Source organism: Lissotriton vulgaris, unplaced genomic scaffold (genome assembly GCF_964263255.1).
Source record: "Lissotriton vulgaris unplaced genomic scaffold, aLisVul1.2 SCAFFOLD_1089, whole genome shotgun sequence".
Lineage (NCBI taxonomy): Eukaryota > Metazoa > Chordata > Amphibia > Caudata > Salamandridae > Lissotriton > Lissotriton vulgaris.
In genome coordinates this window covers 417,537-440,097 of record NW_028255123.1, presented here as the reverse complement: position 1 = coordinate 440,097, position 22,561 = coordinate 417,537, and the positions used below count along the sequence as shown (strand labels likewise).

At 42.6% G+C, this 22,561-nt stretch overlaps 1 protein-coding gene across 1 annotated transcript in view; it reads left to right on the top strand.

The window, feature by feature from the left end:
* Positions 1-22,561, top strand: part of LOC147659230 (alpha-2-macroglobulin-like) — a 191,243-nt gene that overhangs the window by 37,160 nt on the left and 131,522 nt on the right. Inside the window, exons 3-6 of the mRNA XM_086951869.1 lie at positions 611-767; positions 2,418-2,470; positions 4,815-4,835; positions 5,137-5,305. Of these exons, the coding sequence (XP_086807995.1) occupies positions 611-767; positions 2,418-2,470; positions 4,815-4,835; positions 5,137-5,305 (400 nt within the window). The remainder of the gene's footprint in view (positions 1-610; positions 768-2,417; positions 2,471-4,814; positions 4,836-5,136; positions 5,306-22,561) is intronic.

Sequence of the window (22,561 nt, the reverse complement as noted above, 5' to 3'; positions counted from 1 at the left end):
CCCGTCTCCACTGAAAGGGTGAATTGTGAGACAGAAGTGCTGAAGCCCACCTTCATCCATCTGGTTGGCCAATCCTTTGTGCACTACTGACCATTACTGAACATCCCTAAACACCCTGAACCAGCGGAATCTGAGACGTTCTGCATAGTCCACCATTGTGAGTGTCACAACCGCACCATTGGGCATTAGTTGTGTGGGCTCCACCTACACCATTGGCACCCTAAGTCCAAATGCCAATGTGCAGCAGTTTGGTACACAAGTTGGCAGTCCAAGACTCTGACAATCAGGATGTCATCTAAGTAATGTGCACTTAATGTGACTGCATCTTAAATATGCATTGCCAGAATGTGTTATAGTTCTGAAACAATGTCACATCATTAAGCAGCCAGTAGGCAAACTTTATCTGCAAACATATGCATATGATGTGACAGTCTCCAGGGTCACCTCCCACAGTGAGTCTGAGACAATCTGTCTCTGAGGAACACCCAAGCATGGAAAGGATTCAGGGCTTTGTCATTTTCTGCTGTAGAACAGGTACAGAAATATTGACCCGACTTACCTTTGAGTTTAAGATAAACAGTTAAACAAGGGATATTTCTTATTGTCACAGGTCCCTGAGATGGAGACGCCACAGATAGCCTACGTCACTCTCCACGGGAAGGGAGACACCATGGAGTTCCACGGGAGGAGATCCGTCCTGCTCCAGCCCTCGGATAACCTGGTCTTTGTACAGACAGATAAACCCATCTACAAGCCAGGGCAGACAGGTGAGAAAAGAGACAAAGACATCTGTGGCAGAGAGTCCCAGCCTGGAACTCAGGAAGTCCACAAATAGCATCACAGAGGAGCAGTATCAGTCAGTGAAAGCTTAGTGACATGTAGAGGGTCAAGGCATGTTGTAACATTCTGTCCACTCCTCAGGCGAACCAAGAGAATCTGATATGTGAGTGTGGGTTTGGGAGAGAGGGGGTTCTCCATGGGTTCTTGTGCAGAGGAGAGCCATGTGCATGTCTGATGCGATACCTGGGCTGTTAGGAGCCTTTCTACCCTCCATGATACACAAATGATGCAAATGGTGTTTACTTAGACCAGGAAGGGGAATTAGACTTCCCATCATCTCATGAAGGTGTTAGAGATAGTAACTCTCAGCCCACACAGAGAAAAAAATCCCCAAAGCCCACCAAAGATGGTAGACAGCACTCACTGGGGCAGATGTACGACAGTTTTTTGCGGTTGCAAACGAGAATTCAGCCCTTTTGCGACTGCAAAATAGGTCAGCCCCATGTGCAAACCCTATTTTGCAAGTCGGTAACCAATTTCCGACTCACAAAATATGGTTTGCGACTCACTGTTATGAATGGACATGCCAGGGGCATCCCTTCCCAATAGCGAGTCTCAATGCAATGTACCGCAAAACACTCCCAGTTTACCACTTACTTCAAGGAGGTGATAAACCCCTTGCAAACAGGAAAAGGTCCCCAGGGGATCCCTTCCCCTTTGTGAGTGTTTGTGAAAATATTTTTGAAGAGCAGCCAGTGGTCCCCTTAAAAAATGAAACTGAAGAGTTTAATTTTTCTTTTTAAATGCATCCCCTTTTCCTTTAAGGAAAACGGGCTGCTTTAAAAAAAACTGATTTCTTTAAAAAGCAGTCACAGACATGGTGGCCACCATCCCTGGGAGTGATAGCCATTCCCAATGGGGTTGCAAATTGCGCTTGCTCATGAATATTAATGAGGCATGCAACTTGCGACCAATTGGAAATCGCGAACAGTGTCAGAGACACGGTTGTACATTCACTTTTGTGAGTCGCGAATAGCAAGTCGCAATTCAACACAATTTGCTACTTGCAAAAGTGATTGGTCGTACATCTGGCCATCATTCCCTTTTGTTTTGATGAATGTGGCCAAGCTCCCCAGTGGCTCCATCACAGAGGGATAACTCCACAATGGCGAGTGGTTTCCCCAGCTATGTTGTACAATTTGCACTTTTTGTCAGGGAGAAAGAAGTAACCTAATTGCCAGGAGAGGGTATAGCTGACCACCTCCAAAGGTCCACCCGGGTATCTCTGGTGAAGGACACTCATCTCTCTGGCTATCCCTACCACAGCCTTTTTGATGTAGTGCAGGCCCTCTAGAGGGGTGTGCATTTCTCTCTGGAACCTACCATGAATTGTGGGAAAGTGGGGGTGAACATACTAACAGTGTGCTGCATGCTCACTCTACCCTGTATACAACCAATACTTTTGTTAAGCAATGAGGCACCCCCGCCAGCTGGTATAACACAAGGAATAAAAGTAATGTGTATCCTCGAATTAACAAAAGTTGTTCTCCCTATTTGCCAAGGACTAGAGGTTTATTCTAGATATGGATAACTTTGATGTAGCAACGTTTGTTAATACTCTCCTTTCTCTCTTCCAGTGCAGTTCCGTATTGTGTCACTGCAGGATGACTTCCGTCCAGAGAATGAGACGGTAGGTCTACAAACTGATCAAAGCAAATACACAATCATAAATAAATGTACAGGATTAGCACACACTGTGTAAATAAGTGAAATCACGTTTTATCTATAACCTATATTTCATCAGATGTGCAATGTGTTAGACGTCGGCAGTACCAAAAATATAGCGAGTGTACATAACTCTATGATTAATGAGTGTTCATCAAGTATTGCACAAATGTATTTTCTCAGTACCGAATGTACAGAGCCGAATACATGTACATTGGCTTACACATTGTAATTTTGCAGGAAAAAGTACAAACAAACTGCATTTTTTACATTACTATACAGTACAAAATACGTGCACATAAATGAGTACACCGGAACTAACTGTAAAGAGCTGAGTAGACACACAACACTTTGTGACAAACTGTGATGCGCACCAGAGATACTTAAAACAGATTATACATATCTACACATAATCGTAGCACACTAATTAAAGCAAGCACATCTTTAGTTGTACCCCATCGCATACATGCAGATCGTTTACCAAATGCAACCCCTTGTTCCAGTGTAAATGTATTTGATTTAACATCACTACCCCTCCTTGCGTGGTATAACAATACCTCCCTGCCCGACCACCGTAAGCATACCCTTCCAGTGTACCTGCTGCAGCCTTCTGTATCCATGCACTACCCACCCCCTTTACCTTTGCAGTCCCTGCAGACATGCTGCCTTCTCTTCACCGACAGCAGCCGATGCCCGTAGGGCATGTCCCTGGCGAGGAGCTTTGAGTTCGCACCTCTGGGACTCTTTCCCCCTTTCCTGTGCGGGGAGCAAAGGGTGAGCTTTCGGGGTCTCCCTCGGTCTCCAGCAGAGCTTGAGAGTGAGGACTGAGAACAGCAACAAACCCGACCAGGAAGTGAGGGGGAGGAGGCGGAAAGCGTAGCCGCCGCGATGCATTGAAGAGCTGCGGGGCATAGTGGAACGTGCGCCGACCCGACCAGGAAGCGAGTGGGAGGAGGCGGAGAGTGTAGCCGCCGCAATGCATTGAAGAGCTGCGGGGCATAGTGGAACATGCGCTGGCTCCCGGACTGGAATCCAGGAGCAGAGAGCGGAGAAGAGGGGGTCTGGAGAAGGAGGACGCAGAGACTCCTTACCTCCCATCGACAGTGGGAAGCAGATAAATGGCAGGCCAGGACCTGAATACATGCGTTAGGATGAGAATACCATGATTGCTGCCACGACTAATATAATTAAGAACAAGCTCTCGCCATCTCTAAGCCCCGTCCTTTTCAGACTGGGGGGCGTGTTTTTCTTTCTCCCCTCTTCTCCATTGGCTGGAATGTAAACAAAGGGCGTGTTTAGGACTGTTGTTGTTACATTTAAGCCAATGGGGAAGAATGAGAAAGAAATGAAAAACACGCCCCTCAATCCGAAAAAGACGGGGCTTAGATGGAAAAAATGACATCACTGAAACCTCTTCTCCAATGGCCGGCTGCCGTTTATGAAGCCAGATACTAAGAAACATAAAATCTCGCCAGCGAGACTGCACATGTGCGCAGCCTACGGTAGCCGAGACCTAAAAAGGAACTGAATATCCTCTGCTCACTGTCATTTACACGTGCTACCTGCGAAATAGCGTACCCCTTTCAAGGTTCCAGATTTCAAGGTTCCAAGCATACGTAAGCGCCTTTATCGTCGGGCCCGAAATAGCTGACAGAAAATCCTACAAGTATCCTGTTGGTTGCGCCGTAGCTCTTATCAAGTAAAATTTCAGTTTCCTAAATTTAAACTGATCTTTCGCAGTGACTGTTGTTTTTCACTCTCACTATGGGAACTCTAGGAGAACTGTAGGGAAAGTGAAGCATTGTGTGACAGGGTATCTGTCAGAGACAAGGCTCTTCTCAAATTTGTCAGATGTTTGTTTTATACTGGATTTGACATCAGTGACATAGGAGAGAAGAGAGGACGCCATCATTATGGGGTCTGGGGCCAGTGATGAGAGAAACTGACTGTGCAAGATCAGTGAGACGTCTTTGAGTAAGTGGACCACAGATGGAGGAGTTAGTGACACTTCTGGAAAGGGCAAGGGTAGTAACCTGATTGATTGGACGAGACCATGCTCCAACACTTATACATTAGTGAAACTCCATTCTAGTGTGAGTGGTCCACTTTGCAGAGAATGCCCGTGAATGCTTGAGTACAGTGAAGTGGAAATGAGTGGAACACCATGGAAGGGTACATGGCCCAACTCCACTGAAGTGTATAGGGCATGTGTTGTGTAGATGAGTGAGAACCTATTCAAATGTACTACTTCCTCCCAATTTGTGGATTATAACACATGTTTTCCTTTCCCTTTCTTTTTTGATTTCCAGTTCCCTGTGGTATACATTGAGGTAAGATTTTAATACTTCATTTATTTCATCTCACTGTGTCACTGCTTGCAGTGATTTCTGTGAAGACAGCAACGCGTTTGCCCTCAGCGGCTGCCCCCACCAATAAATACTCAGGAGCATCATATACGATGTGTCCATTCCATAGGAGCACAAGATCCCGGCCAGGATCACTGTAGCAATCTGAGAAACTCAATGTGAACTAGTGCAAATCCCAGGGGGGCACAAGCTCCAGGTCAGGACTCATCATGTCTAATACGTTTACGGTCTTTTGCACCCTAATGTAGCATTGCCCTCCTTTTAGGATCCGCAGAGGAACCGCGTGGGCCAGTGGCGGGACATAGTAACAGAGGGAGGACTCGTCCAACTCTCATACCCTTTGGCTTCAGAACCTCTACAGGGAACATACAAAGTGGGTGTGCAGAGGAAACGAGGATCTACTGTGGAGCATGTGTTCACTGTGGAAGAATATGGTAAGAAAACTTTGTTATAAGGGGTTGTGCAAGAACTGTAAGCGAACAGTGAAGTTTATCAATGTTGACAGGATTAGAAAAAAGGTGGTGAGCAAGAACCACAAGACAACACTGTGGAATGCAGAGGTGAGAGCAGAATAATAGGAGAACTGTTAGGGGCAAATTTGCAAGCCCCTTGCAACACTTTTGCACCACTGTTGCGTCACTTTATGTGACGCAGCGGTGGCGTAAACAATCCCTCACATTGTGGCCCATTTACAATATGACGCATCTAGGAAGATGCGTCACCTTGTAAAGCCCAGCGCCACATTATACCTGCGTCAGGTATAATGTATGCAGGGTGGGCTTCTCACCCAGGAATGCCTCGTCGAAGTGTCGCAGTGAAATCTCCAAGATTTCATTGCACCACTTCTAGGACGCCACTGCGTCAAAACCGTACAGGGCAGATTTACAAGCCCCTTGTGACACTTTTGCGCCGCAGTTTCGTCACTTTTTGTGATGCAGCATTGGCGTAAACAATGCACCATGTTGCATCCCATTTACAACGTGATACATCTAGGGAGATGCTTCCTCTTGTAAAGCCCTGCCCCACTTTATACCTGCATCAGGAATAATGTATGCAGGGTGGTGTTCCCATGCAGGAAAGCCTCGTAGAAGTGACACTATGAAATCTACAAGATTTCACTGCACCACTTCTAGGACGCCACTGTGTCAAAACCCTACGCCTTCTTGGAGCAGGCGTAAGGAGTGACGCAGTGTATTGGGAATAGGTCTCCCAATGCATTGCTGGAGATACGTCGTGCTTGCGACATGATTTTAGCAATGCATGACTTTTGCGCCAACAGATGCGTCAGAATTTTCAACTCATCTGTCAATACTTGCGCTACCATGTATGCACCGTATTTACAATAAAGCACATCCATGGTGGCGCAAGGGGTTCGCAAGGAGTTGTCAGTTTCGTGTGAATCTGCTGCTAAGGAGCATGGAGATGGGACCAGGATAAAAGGAGAACTCACATTTACAAATGGTGTTGTTAGAACCATAACAGAACGCTACAGCGCATGGAGGTGGGAGCAGTATATTAAAGGAACTCCGAGGTACAGAGAGATGAGCAAGAAGCATAAGAGAACACTAAAGTATATGTAGGTAGAAACATTATGATATGAAAGCTCTGATGGGTTAGCACCATAGGGAAACTCAGTGGCATAAAGAAGCCAGAGGAATGCAGTGATTGTACCAGGAGTGATATCGATATTAGGGATGGTCTTAAGAGATCCCTTATTAATATGGAAATATGGGGGAGTATAAGGAAGCCCTGAGTTACAAAGAGATGGGCAGGCGCTGTTTCAGAACACTGTTAGAGGAGGGTGGCAGACAGTAACCGAATGTGAGCTGCTGAGAAAGGATGAGAGCCATAAGAGAAGAGTGAGACATAGATACAATGGAAATGTATGGTAAGAGAACTCGGAGATAAACAGAAATGAGTGAGAATGTCAGGATAATACTGTGAGGAGTATGAGAATAGATTAGGGGTGGGTAGAATGTTTTGTTCAGCTTGTGGGACAGCCTGAAGTGTGTTCTCTCTGTGTTACACTTTAACGCTGCATTCTGGACAAATTGTGCCAGTCACCACGTGGCAGAGTCTTTCTCCTGCAAGGCTCACGAAGTTCAAGCTGGCAAGAAAGATTTGGTGTCCCTTAGCACGATTTTCCAACATGGGTGGTTGTGGTCACAGAGCTGCTGTTTGAGTAGATTTGCTGCTGTTTGAGTAGATTTGCTGCTGTTTGAGTAGATTTGCTGCTGTTTGAGTAGATTTGCTGCTGTTTGGGATAGATTTTCTACTTGAGTTGCAGCAAAATCAACTTGAATTGCCGCTCACTCTTGCGGAACACATGGTGCCGCTGACACTGATTTTCAGCGCTGCTCGCGCTACCAGCGCTAAACATCAGCGCAAGCTCCATACTTTCAACCTGTTGGTGGAACTACACGGAATCTCGCTGAGTTTTTATGTAACTCCATGGAAATCCACGGAGTGAAACTCCACGAGTTCTGCCCACCGATGGAAAAGATGAAGGTAGGGGAGAACCAATTTAGAACACTGAGCTATATGAGAATTGGAGGAGGAAATAAGACACCTCGTGGCAATATAGAGATAAGCAAGAATCATAAGAGAGAATAGAGTTGTACACAGATGGGGCAGTTTGGGAAGGGAAGGGAATGTTTGGTAGTAGAGAGATGGGTGAGAACCTAAGAGAACTTTGAGGAATAACATGTTATAAGAGCACTAGAGTAGAAATAAAATGCAAGAGTATAGTAAGAAAGCTGAGTTATAGATAACAGTATTAGGTTATAGAACTCACTTAGGAATTAAACTATGCCTCGAGTATGGAAGAGAAATACAATGGTAGAAAGAGCAGAGAAGAACACAGTAAGAGACTTTTAAAGTACATAGAATGTACTGGGACTTGGAAAGAAACCTTTAAGGTGGATACTGATGGCAAACGAATGGCAAGAGAACTGCAGATTAAAGAGTACAGTTATCGAAAGGGGAGAGCAAACGTTAGATAGCAATAAATCTGAGGAGAACCAGAAAATAGCATTTACACCGAGACAGATGAGAAAGGTATGGTGAGTTCCCTCTTAAAAAGAAGAAAATTGTGCAGTAAGGGAACTGTGAGGTGGTTTTATACATAAAGGAGAAGAGTGCAAGGAGAGAACACCAAGGTATATAGAAAAGGGGAGTGTCATAAGTGCACACTAAAGTAAATGGGCAGAGAAGTAGCATGGATACTAGGGTGCATATGAAACAAGAAGAGCTACTAGAGAACACTAAGGTCTTTCACAATAGGAATACTGAGGAAAGAGAACATTATGGTTTCAGACTAGGAGGAGTGTTGAATGGGTACATTACAGCATTTAGGAATAGAAGCAGTGCTGAAAGTGAACACTAAGTTATATTGGAATTGGAGGCACGTAAAGGTGTATTGAAAGGTGGAGTGTTGTAAAAAACCACTAAGGTTGGAGTGGGATAATAAAACATAAGGTACGCAGGAATAGATGAAGTGCATAAAAAGCATACTATGTCATAATGGAATAGGATGAGTGCAGGGAAAGCACACTAAGGCATATAAGAATCTAGAGCATAAAGTGTACACTAAATATCTTGTAATTAGTGGCAAGCAAAAGAGTACACAAAAGTTTCTTAGAAGGGGAAGAGGGAAGAAATTTATTTATTTATTTATTGATAGTTTTATATAGCGCGAACAAGACCCGTGGGTATCAGAGCGCTTCACATAAAAGTAGCTTAAATATTAACAAGATGATAATCATTGAACAAACAGATAGATATGAGGTAGATAATTATATGGCTATAGTGAGTGCTTAAGTAACTACATTCCACTCAAGTTCGTCGATTATAATACGAATTAACTTTACAACATGAAGGTTATGTCATTTGTCCTTTTCGTCATACCTATGAGGTAGCGGTTATATAGTTTCAGGATGTTAGATAGTTGTATAAGTTAGTTTTGACATGAGGTAGCAATTGGTATACAGTTTAGATACAAAAGGAAAGTCGACAGCATCAGACCATCATTTATCATTCATCTAATTCACGGCAGTCCTTCCCTTTCTGTTAGAATTCGATCACATAGTGAGACATAGCCTTGTCTATATAAGGTATTTACTCATTAAGAAGCTCTTCACTTCTCGCTTAAATTTTGAGGTATTAGGAATCTTCCTAATACTTGGAGGCAATGAATTCCAAATCCTCGGGGCAGCTCCTGAGAACGCTCTGTCATAAGTTTTTTTCTTTCTGAAAATGGCTGGGCGCAGCACCAACTCTTTGGCACTCCTGGTCGGTCTGTTACCTCCTGATAGCTCAATTTTCTTGGATAGGTATCTAGGGGTATTGTGGTGGAGTGCTCTGTGGGTGATACATGCTATCTTCAGTTGAATTCTGGCCTTATAGGGTAGCCAATTTAACGCTTTCAGGTGAGGAGAGATGTGGTCAAATTTCCTAGATCCGATGATGAGTCTCGTCACAGCATTGAGGCAGGCTTTTAGTGGTGCTGTGGATGTTTTTGGTAAACCTGCTAAGGTGGTGCAACCATATTCAATCCTAGAGATGACTAAAGATTGGATTGCCAGTTTCAGATATGCTTCGGAGATGAATGGTTTCAATTTTCTTAGGTAGTTCAGGTGAAAGCAGGCGTTTTTTGCCATTGAATTAATATGAGTTTTCATGTCAAGCCTCTCGTCTAAAGTGATTCCAAGCGATTTAGCTGAGTTGACTAGAGTCGGGGTGCAGTTGAGCGCAGTCACCAACTTGGTCCATTCCTTTATTTCCGTACCGCACTTTGGTGGGGAGATTAGTAAGAATTCTGTTTTTTGAGCATTTAGCTTCAGATGATTGGTCGTTAGCCATTGCAATGTCCTTTTTAATGTTTCATTCATTCACTCAATGTCTTCCAGGGAGGTGATCTTTATATATATTTGCGTGTCATCCGCATACATATGATAAGATATCTGTGAGTTTCTGAGAATTGTTGAAAGAGGTTCAACATACAAGTTAAACAGATCAGGGGATAGTGTTGATCCTTGTGGGACTCCGATTGAGTTAGGGCAGGATGGTGAAATTGAATGATTGACCAGGAAACGTTGTGTTCTGTTCCGTAGAAAAGATTCGAACCATTTCAGCACATTTCCAGATACTCCCATCCTGTCTTGTAGCCTGGCCAGTAAAGCTTCGTGATTTACTGTGTCAAATGCCGATGACAGGTCCAGGAGAATTAGCAAGCATGCTTGACTTCGATCAAGAGCCTGTAGCGCGTCGTCGACAATATGGAGGATCGCGGTTTCCGTGCTATGCCCTGATCTGAATCCTGATTGGCATTCATCTAGTAGGGAGAACTTGTTGATGTGTTGGCTCAGTTGGCCCTGCACGCATTTCTCAATTAGTTTGGCCAATAGAGGGATGTTGGTCACTGGTCGAAAGTTATTCGGGTCTGTAGCATCTGCAGTCGGTTTTTTGATCAATGGAACAACTTGACCAGTTTTTAGACAGTCTGGGAGGGTCCCTTGTGACAGTGATGCATTTATTATTTTGGTCCAGATTGGCACCACAATGTGTCTGATTTCTCTTAAGCATTTCGCAGGTAGGGGATCTTGGTAGTGGTTGTTCGGTTTGATTTTCATGAGCATTTTGGCGGTATAATTCGAATGTGTCCCAGTTTGCATTGTTTTTTGTTATGTTACACACTGTAGTCGAATTGCGATCGTTCGTAGTCGATGGTTGAATGGGTAGGTTATTTGCTGCGCTTAAGAGCTCTGTTTCAAGCGCTTTGGCTTTTTCCGTGAAAAATGTAGAAAATTCTTCGCTACTTATGGATGTTTTTACGTTTTCATGAGCTGTTTTGGTTAGTTTGTTTGATTGTTGTTTCAGGATTTCAAACAGTTTCCGTGGTCTGTTTTTGGCATTATCCAGTTCCGATCTTATGAATTCCTTTTTGGAGTTGATGATCTTTTTGTTATATTGGTTTCTAATTTTTCTGAGGGCTTTCAGCTCAGGGGCTGAAGGGTTTTGTCTCCATTTTCGTTCGGCCATTCTTAGTTTGCGCCTATCTTCGTTCAGTGATCCGTCAAACCATGGATTCTTCGTCTTTTCCGTTATTCTTTTTTGTTTTAATGGCAGGGTGTTGTTGACGATGTTCCCGATTGAGGTAATATAATGCTCTGTCAACTCGTTTGCATTCTGTAAGTTGCTGGGTGGCTTTAAGTCTCTCTCACAGCTTTGTACTAGTAGCTCAATATTAGTGTCTCTAGTGTCTCGAATCCATTTTTTTACATTGGCAGGTTGAACGGTCTTGCCCCTTTTCAATAAGGGTATCCGGAATGTTATTGCATAGTGGTCCGACCAGTCACATGGGGCTATTGAGAGGATTGACGTATTTTTGATATCAGAAATAATCCAGTCAAGTGTTGCTCCTTTTGAGTGTGTAGGTTGCGTGCATGCTTGGTTGAGTTTTAGCTCAACAAGGAAATCCTTAAGCGTGTTGACTAGCTTGTCATTGCAGTCATCCCAATGTAAGTTAAAATCTCCTAAGAATATGTTATTGGCATTCGTGTTAGAGTTGGTCATAATGATCTCCATTAGCTGTTCTATGAACTTAGCGTTCTCTCCTGGTGGGTGGTAAAACGCGTGTAGATTGCATCTTTGATTCGTTGCTGATTTTATATTGAGACCTAAGTATTCGCAAGATTCTAGAGGGTCAGATTGAATTTGATTGACCTCTATCTGTGATCGGTGAATGCAGGCAATTCCTCCTCCTGTCTTTCTAGGTCTATCTAGAAAACACTAAAGCTTGTAGTAAAGAGAGGCGTGTAGGAAGGGAACACAAAGGCATAAATGAGTATGAGGCATGAATTGAGTGAACATTATGGTATATACAATTTGAATGAGTGCATAAACACCTGATCTCCTGGACTGCAAGGAGCCAGGGAAAACAACCCTAGCAGAGGAAAATAATCCATCGCTCTGATGGAGTAGACAACCTCCGAATCTACAGATATTAGCCATTCCAGTGAACACCGCCTGCATTGGCTGCATCCATCGTCATGATGGTTCCTATCAATGCATTGAAAGATTGACTGACAGCTCCATCAACATGATGGAACTATATGGAAAACTCTCCATTTTTTTAATCCTTAAAAACAAAATCCCAAATTGGGATATATATATTTTTTTTTTTAAATAAAAAAAAGCAATTATTCCTACACTATGGGAGTTTATCACAATGTCAAGGAGGGAAAATGTGCCATGTGTTTGCCTACTCTTATTAGGCTGGTGGACAAATGGCGAATCCTCCGATGGCGCATACACTATTGGGCCGTCAGAGGTGTATGTCTGCGGCAGAGGTGGAGTAAGTAGTCTTTTCCATCGCCATACTGCAGGTGCACATGTCTCTAAATGATGTGGGATTACTTTCAGATTGGAGGAGAGGGTTCTCTGTCACCTCTGCCACAGACTACTCTCTTAGCCAAACTCTAAATTGGGCTCTAAGGTAAATAGGAGTCGGTGCAATACAGAAAGAGAACGCTAAGGTAAATAGGAATCAAAGGAATGGAAAAGACAGTGGCAAGGCATATTGGCATGTGACAAGTGCAGTAAAGGCATATTAAGGTTTATTAAACAGGAAGAGTGCAGAAGGTGCATACCAAGGAATAAAGGAGTGGCATGACAGCAGAAAGAGAACACTAAAGTATTTTGAAATGGGAGCAGTATAGAAACCGAACACTCACATAAATATGAATGGGAGACATGGGAAAGTAAAAATTATGCTATTAAGTAACGTGAAGAGTGAAGAAAGATAACACCACGGTATCCTGGAATGCAAGGAGTGAAGAAAGAGAACACTAAAGCGCATAGGAATGGGAGGAGTGAAGGAGGAGAACATTGAGGTACATAAGAAGAGGTGGAGCGCAGAAAAAAACATTAAGGTAAATATGATTTAGAGGAGTGTGGGGTCGCAACACCAAGGTATATCAGAATCAGAGGAGTGCAGAAAGAACATACTAAGTTTTATCACAAAAGGAGGCGTGCAGAAAGCGCCTACAAAGGCATATAGGACTGGGAAGAGAGCAAAAAGAGAGCATTTAAGTAAGTTGGAATGAGTCAGGTGCAGAAAGAGAGCACTTAGGTATCTTTGAATGGGAACAATGCAGAAAGAAAACAGTAAGTTTGCAGGAATGGGAGGAGTGCAGCAAGATGCCATTATGGCACAAGAATGGAAAGAGTGCAGAAAAGAACACTAAAGTGTTATGCCTTACATAGAGCATACTCTACTCAGGCTAGAATAGGTAAGACCTTCCCTAATGCCGCTGCACATTGTCAAAGGCATATGGCCCCAGATGCTGATTTTTTCCACATTCTATGGTCCTGCACATGTCTCACCCACTATTGGGGGCAGGTGGCTGGTACTCTCACCATTGCCATTGAGATGCCTGGCTTCCATTCCCCTGAGACCTGCCTGCTGGGCTTATTTAAAAGACCTAAGGCAAGTTAGGCATTGAGTCGGCCAGTGGATCTGACGCTTTTGCTGGCCGAAGTACTATAACTATAGCATCAATGAGAGCAGCGCCCCCTCCTCTGGCCAAATGGTAGAGAGCATTGATGCATTGGGTGCAGCTGACCATCAGTCATAGTATGCTGAAGAAGTAAGAGGGCTGCACAAATAACCTACAGCACAACGATGAGGGAACTCATTTCATTCCCACAACACAAATGACAACAAGCTTGCTGAGTGCTCGCAATGTGGCAACATCTAGAAACACAACACGCTACCTTGATTCAAGCTGGGTCAAGTGTGGGTGCCCAGAAGAAATGATTGAGGACTCTTTCTTGAACACTGTAGTCTTGGATTGGCCAGGGTGGATGCCTGCCTGGGACTCAGAAGAACTGGGGCAGCTCTAGCAACTCATATGCTCAAAATCCTTCAACCTTCTTCTCTGTTCCTTTGACCACCTCCTAGGGCGAAAGTGAGCGCCCTCCCACCAGGGACGACTACTCTTGGCTTATGTATGAGAGGACAGACGTAGTGATTCATAACTGTTATCCTATTAGCGTGTCCTGGTATATGTTCTCTTTTTAACGTTTAATGGATTTTCCAACAATAACAGCATCCATGATTTCTGAAGAAACTATCTGATAGTATTTAAATCTAAACCTATAAAAAAGTATTGTACTACTTGGAACATTGTAACTCTATACCTTAATATATGTTGGTTTGCACTGAGAAGTGTTGTTACCTTGAATGACTTTCTGTACATGCTGATGCCAATAATTAATTATGATTAAAATGGTATACAGTGATTTGATGAATTTGGTAAAATAATGTTAAGCTACAAAGGAATATGAGACATGCAGTAACAGAATACTAAGGTACATATGAATGTGAGGTGGGTATTAGGATAACACTAATGTACACACAAATAGATGGAGGAAGAAAAATAACACAAAGCTATGTTGGAGTATGAGGAGTCCAGAAAGCAAATACTAATGTATAAGTATATGGGGATGGGAGCAGTGTAGAAAGAGATGACTAAGATACATAGGTAGTGGAGTAGTTTACAAAGAAAACACTAAGGTACATACACATTTATGCAGAGCAGAAAGAAAACGCTAAGGTACAAAGGATCAGGAGGAGTGCAGAAAGAGAACACTAGGGGCATATTATCAAGGGGGTTTATCTCCGCTTTTTTGTCTTTAAAAGCCAAGAAAGCGGAGATAACATTATCTCCCTATTACCTAGCTGTCGCTAACACCAGTTAGCGACAGCTAGTAGGAGATAGCGACCATCCTGGGCCCCACTTTGCATGTCAGTGATATTTATCACTAATGATATGCAAAGTCGGCGTGCCAAGATGTTAGCGAACATCGCTATCTCCTATTACCAACTTTTGGAGATATTCGCGCTAAGCGCTAATATCTCCAAAAGCTAACACCTGCCCTGAGCAGTTCTTAGCCATGTTATCCAATGGGAGGTGGATAACATGGCTAAGAGCATTAGCTCGGTAATGCATGAATATCGCTGACTTTTCAGCGATTTTCATGCATTGCAGCGATTTTTATCGCATTTGCGATAAACCTTGGTAATACCAAGGTTTATTTGCGGTAAAAATCGCCGCAGCTCAGCGTTAAAGTTTTGTCTCTAACCAAGCAATAGCGATAATTATCGCTATTGCTTGGTAATATGCCCCAGGTTCTAGCTGGATGGGGAAGTGCAGAAAGACAATAGTAACTTACATAGATATAATAAAAGTGCAAAAAAAATACTAAGGTACACAGAAATAATAGGAGCACAGAAAGAGAACAATCTGGTACATAGGAATAGGAGGCGTGCACAAAAAGAGCACTAAGGTACAAAGGAAAAGGGGGAGTGCTGTAAGAAAACAATAAAGTTTGTATGGACATCTAGAGTGCAGAAAGAGAGAACTAAAGTACATAAGAATGGAAAGAGTGCAGAAAGTGAACACTACGCACATAGGAATCAGAGGAGTGTAGAAAGAGAACACTAAGGTACATGTAAACAATTGGAGCTGTGTAGAAAAATAAAACTAAGGTACATAGAAACTTACAAAGAGCAGAAACAGAACACTAAGAGGTATAGAAATAGGTGTTGTGCAGATGGAGTACACTTAGGTACAAAGGAATAGGGGGAGCACAGAAAGAGAACACAACAGCACATAGGAGTTGGAGGAGTGTAGAAAGAGAACACTAAGACACATAGGGCCCGATGTACGACCCGTTTTTACATGCGCAAACAGGTTTGCGAACCCGTTTGCGCATGTAAAAACATATTGGGCCATGTACATAGCCATGTACATAGCCCCTATTTAGCCTAGGGGCATTCCCTGCCAAATAGCAAGTCTCAAAACAATGTACTAATGTTTTGCGACCACAATTGCGGTCGTAAATAAATCACAATTACCACCTACTTCATGCGGTAATGCATTTTCAAAGAGGAAGGGATCCCCAGGGGACCCCTTCCCCTTTGTAAATGCATGTAAAATAATTTTTCAGGGACCACTGCCTGCCCTTAAAAAATGATATCAAAACGTTTCATTTTTAAAATTTTAATGCACCCCGTTTTCCTTTAAGGAATACGGGCTACAATTAAAAAAAAAGCTGCTTTATTAAAAAGCAGTCCCTGACATGGTGGTCTTCTGAGCCTCACGGACCACCATCCCTGGGAGGGCTGGCATTCACCGTGGGTTCGCAAATTGCGAGAGGCTCATTAATATTAATGAGCCTCGCAATTTGCGACCCCATTGAGAATCGCAAAACAGTGTAAACACACTGCTGTACATTTCGTTTAGCGCCTTGCAATTTGCGACTCGCAATGTGTTGCAAATTGCGAGGCGGTAATGAAAGAGTTGTACATCTGGCCCTTAGAAGCTTAAGGAGCACACAAAGAGAACACTAAAATGTATAGACACAGGAGGAGTCCGAAAAGAGAACACTAAGGTATATAGGAAAGGGAGGCATGCAGACTGAGAACACTAAGGTACATAGGAATGGGATGAGTGCAGAAACAGAACTCTACGGTACATAGGAATAGGATGAGTACAGAAAGAGACAACTAAGGTGTGTAGTGCTAGGAGAAGTGAAGAAAGAGACCCATATGCTACGTAGGAATAGCAGTAGTGCAGGACGATAACAATATGGTACATAGAAATAAGAGGAGTGCAAAAAGAGAACACTAAGGTGTGTAGAAGTAAGAGGAGTGCAGAAAGAGAACACTAAGGTGTGTAGAAGTAAGAGGAGTGCAGAAAGAGAACACTAAGGTGTGTAGAATTAAGAGGAATGCAGGACAATACTAAGGTACATGGAAACAGTCAGAGAAGTGTAGAAAGAGAGCACTAAGGTACATAGGAATGAAAGGAGTGCAGAAAGAGAACAGCACAGTACAGTACGTATGAATAGCAGAAGTGCAGGAGGCGAACAATATGGGGCATAGGAATAGGAGGAGTGCAGAAAGAGAACACAAAGATGTGTAGAAATAAGAGGAATGCAGAAAGAAAACACCAAGGTGTATAGAAATAAGAGGAATGCAGCAATTGAACACAACAGTACACTGGAATAGGAGAAGTGCAGAAAGAGAACACTAAGGTGTATATCAATAAAAGAATTGTGGAAAGGGAACACTACTGTACAATGGAATAGGAGAATTGCAGAAATAGAACACTAAGGTATATAGAAATAATAAGAGGATTGTGGAAAGAGAACACCACTGCACAATGGAATAGGAGGAGTGCAGAAAGAGAACACTGAGGTGTATAGAAATAAGAGGAGTGCGGAAAGAGAACACTACGGAATATAGAAATAAGAGGATTGTGGAAAGAGAACACCACTGTACAATGGAATAGGAGGAGTGCAGAAAGAGAACCCTAACATGTATAGAAATAAGAGGAGTGCGGAAAGAGAACACTACTGTACCATGGAATAGGAGAAGTGCAGAAAGAGAACACTACGGAATATAGAAATAAGAGGATTGTGGAAAGAGAACACCACTGTACAATGAAATAGGAGAAGTGCAGAAAGAAAACACTGAGGTGTATAGAAATAAGAGGAGTGCGGAAAGAGAACACTACGGAATATAGAAATAAGAGGATTGTGGAAAGAGAACACCACTGTACAATGGAATAGGAGGAGTGCAGAAAGAGAACCCTAACATGTATAGAAATAAGAGGAGTGCGGAAAGAGAACACTGAGGTGTATAGAAATAAGAGGAGTGCGGAAAGAGAACACTACGGAATATAGAAATAAGAGGATTGTGGAAAGAGAACACCACTGTACAATGGAATAGGAGGAGTGCAGAAAGAGAACCCTAACATGTATAGAAATAAGAGGAGTGCAGAAAGAGAACACTACGGAATATAGAAATAAGAGGATTGTGGAAAGAGAACACCACTGTACAATGGAATAGGAGAAGTGCAGAAAGAAAACACTACAGAATATAGAAATAAGAGGATTGTGGAATGAGAACACTACTGTGCAATGGAATAAGAGGAGTGCAGAAAGAAAACCCTAAGGTGTATAGAAATAAGATGAGTGCGGAAAGAGAACACTGTAGTACAATGGAATCAAAGGAGTGTAGAAAGAAAATACTAACGTGCATGCAAACAGTCGGAAGAATGTAGAAAGAGAACACTAAGATACATAGGAAAGGAAGGAGTGCAGAAAGCAAACACTACTGTACAAGGAATGGAAGGAGTGCAGAAAGAGAACACTAAGGTACATGGAAACTAAAGGAGCACATAAAGAGAACACTAAGATATATAGAAATAGGCACCATGTGGGAAGAGTAAACTAAGGTACAAGGGAAAGGGGGAGTGCAGATTACAGTTTGTTTGAATATCAGGAGTGGAGAAAGAGAACACTACGGTAGATAGGAATTGGAGAAATGTAGAAAGAGAACACTAAGGCACATAGAAACCTAAGGAACACACAAACAGAACATTAAAATGTAGAAAAACAGGAGGAGTGTGGATAGAGAACACTAAGGTATGAAGAAATGCGAGAAGTGCAGAAAGAGAACAGTAAGGTATATAAGAAAGGGAGGAGTGCAGAATGAGAACTCTAAGGTACATAGGAATGGCATGAGTTCAGAAAGAGAACTCTAAAGCACTTGGGAATAGGGGAAATGCAGTAAGAGAACACTAAGGTGTATATAAATAGGATAAGAGCAGAAAGAGATCACTACGGTACATAGGAATAAGAGGAGTGCAGAAATATCTAGCAATCAAATGAGAAGGGATCACTTGTCCTGCTTTAACTTGGGTTTGCAGGTAGCGTACTTCTGTCCCAATTAAAAACCCTCATGCACGTGTCGGATGTTAAGCGAAAGCGGTATATCTTGATTCTCCGCCCCTTAGACCCGAGTGTGCATAATCATTGGGTTCGTGGTTATGCAACCTTCACCAGGAGGAAAACCCTTTGGTTACAGCAGAAGTGATTAGTGATAGGGAAGTGCAGTGCTGTGAAAAATTAAAAAGGCATGTATACCCTGTATTTCGAATTTTAATCAAACAGGGTGCGAGACTGTATTTAAAATTAAAGGTGTGTATATTGAGACAATTGAGGAATCTCACACACTGGTATTTATTGTTCTAAAAAGGTCGACATGTTTCAGCCCTAATATGCCAGCATGGATCGAGAGGGCTTTCTTCAGGACCAAAATGAAGTGCAAAAAGAGACCAAGGGCGTCTCGGTGACAGTGATAACACTAGATCAGGATTGTATGTTCAGATGTAGTGGTTGGGGAAGGATCTATTAATCCTTCTCTGTTAATGGTCCCATAGGTACCTGTAATTCATAAAAACATGAAAAGACAAGGGTATTGGGGGTTCTGCGTGTAGGACAAACACAAACATAGAGCTACTTGTGCTAAAGATGCTGTACTCTTTTGTATAGCAACTGGAAAATGGCAATACTTTTCATGGCACACACCACTGTCTTTTAAGGTCAACTCACTCATACCTTTTGCAAAGGCAATAGTGTATTAGTCTAATTGGCAAAATTCACACTCATTCTTCGACCATTGTTCATTGTAAACAGTAAGTATCATGTAGATACATTCTCTCTAGGGGGTTAGGCAATCGTATCACCCTTTGGAGTGGGCAATCGCTTTGTGGTTGTGTATGCGCGTTTAACTAAAGAGCAAAAGATGCGTCTTCTCTGGTTGGTAATGTGTGGAGCTATTTACTGTTCCTCTTTGCTGGAGAGTCCGGTAATTAATGTGTGACTTATTTAACAGATGTCATTAAAATGCCTTCTACGCGCCTAGCGCTCTCAATAATACAGCCCTTCTTCTCCGGTTGTTTGAAAAAGCCCGTATTCTTTTGTCAGATGCTGACTCTTTTTTATGTAAAATATGGCCGCGTGATTCGGGACCCTGAATTCACCCTCGTTATAACCACAATAACAGTTTACCTTATGTAGATCCGTGGCGTGCTGTCCACGGAGCCCTCGATGGTTTTAGGAGCCTCCTACAAATAAACGATTTTAAAAAAGGGAGGTTGTTTAGAGATTCAATACTTTACAGTTTGTCGGCGGTGTCTCGATGTCTTGGAAAGCCCTCGTGCTACCTGCGGTCCTGTCAGTAGTGTGCTGACTCTGCCATCGGGGCCCGGTTCACAATCTCTGTTTCCGGGTCAGGGTTAAAAGGTGTTGGTTTAGAAAAAATAGAAGAAAGACTTTTTTTATTGCCGAGTGTCTTTGGATCATTGGAACACAAAAGGAGCGTCAAAATTAATCTTTTAGTTGTCTAATCATTCACGGATCGTTCCACAATGCATTTTATTGTATTTCTCAGTGATAATGTAAAAATAGGTTATGTGATGTTCATTTCATTTGTAACCTAACACGGCATTTTTTATTCGTGAGGAGGAGAAGAAAGTGTGCTAAATCCTTAATAAGGAGTAAGTGGGGTGTTCTATAAATGATACTGATTTAATAGTACAATGACTTCTCACACTGCAAGGGCAGTGCTATAGTTAATCAGAGTCTATGGTCGATGGGAACTTAATCGGATTTAGTGGGAGAGTTGTCATCTATTTAGATTGTGCCTGGGGATATTATCATTTAACCCCTCACTGTCTGTCTTCAATCTGTCCACCTACCGCTGTTCTTTTTCGAACAGGATCTTTTCGGCATTGTGACCTCTAACTTCTAGGGTCTCCAGTACTATCCATTGTAAATCACCAGTTGTATGTCCTGTTTCAATATAGTGAGTGGCCATTTTTGTAGTGCCTTTTTTGCATTTTATATTGCTTCGATGTTCTCCAATGCGTAATTTTACCTTCCTGCAGGTCATACCAATGTAACGTTTGTTACAAGGACATGTAATCATGTATATAACATGACTTGTATTGCAATTAGTGTGATTGCGGATTGTCCATGTTAGATTGGGCAGCAGATTGATTTCTTTTATTGATTTTGTGAGTCCACATACAGAGCAGGATCCGCAAGGAAAGTGTCCTGTCACTGATTGCAGATCCCAGAGTCGAGGGACTTGAGTTTTTGTCTCTACTGGTCTGGTGTGGACCAATATGTCTTTAAGGCTACTTGTCCTTTTGTTAGCAAACCTTGGGTTTGGCCAATTGATGTTCGCTGAAGTGACAATTTTCCAAATTTTTTTTAACAACCCTTTTTATTGAGAGATCGCACAGAAGACACAGCACTCCGTACCCCGGAGGAACTTCAACAGGCATATCATAGCATAATCAGCGATCTATACAACTTTATGTATCATAACCCCTGACCACCCCACCCAGCAGTCCCCCCCATTCCCCAACCCTCAACCACAATGTTCCAATTTTTATTGATGATCTTTTTTAGATCGTTCTGGGCAGAGCTGTACGTAGTTACACACGTCATCAAGTCTTTTTCTTGTTGTTTTTGGATAGGTTCCAACAGACTGTCTCTATTTTGGTTCTGCGCTCTTTTCTTGCATTTGGTAATGATTTTTTGTGGGTAATCACGATCTTTTTAGCACTTCACTTTGGTCCTGAAGAAATCCCACTCGACCCATGCTGGCGTATTAGGGCTGAAACATGTCGACCTTTTTAGAACAATAAATACCAGTGTGTGAGATTCCTCAATTGTCTCAATACACACACCTTTAATTTTAAATACAGTCTCGCACCCTGTTTGATTAAAATTTGAAATACAGGGTATACAAGCCTTTTTAATTTTTCACAGCACTGCACTTCCCTATCACTAATAACTACTGCTGTAACCAAAGGGTTTTCCTCCTGGTGGAGGTTGCATAACCACCAACCCAATGATTATGCACACACGGGTCTGAGGGGCGGAGAATCAAGATATACCCCTTTCGCTTAACATCAGTCACGTGCATGGGGTTTTTTAATTGGGACAGAAGTACGCTACATGCGAACCCAAGTTAAAGCAGGACAAGTGATCCCTTCTCATTTGATTGCTAGATATTATATACAAGGAAGTTGAATGTATCACACTTTCCTTCTCCCTCCACAACTGATTATGAGTGCAGAAATATAACAATATGGTATATAGAAATTAGAGGAGTGCAGAAAGACAAAAGTATGGTACATATGAATAGGAGGTGCAGAAAGAGAACACTCTGGGACATAGGCAAAGGAAGAGAACAGAAAGAGAATACTATGGGGCATATTACCAAGCAATAGCGATAATTATCGCTATTGCTTGGTTAGAGACAAAAATTTACCGCTGAGCTGCTACCAAGGTTTATCGCAAATGCGATAAAAATCGTCCGCAATGCATGAATATCGCTGAAAAGTCTGCGATATTCATGCATTACCGAGCTAATGCTCTTAGCCATGTTATCCACCTCCCATTGGATAACATGGCTAAGAACTGCTGAGGGGCAGGTGTTAGCTTTTGGAGATAGCGATGTTAGCGACTGTTTCCAGTCGCTAACATCTTGGCACGCCCACTTTGCATGTCATTAGTGATAAATATCACTGCCATGGAAAGCGGGGCCCTAGATGGTCGCTATCTCCTACTAGCTGTCGCTAACTGGTGTTAGCGACAGCTAGGTAATAGGGAGATAATTTTATCTCCGCTTTCTTGGCTTTGAAAGCCAAAAAAGCGGAGATAAACCCCCTTGATAATATGCCCCTAAGTTACATAGAAATAAGAGGAGTACAGAAAGAGATACTATGGCACAATGGAATAGGAGGAGTGCAGAAAGAGAA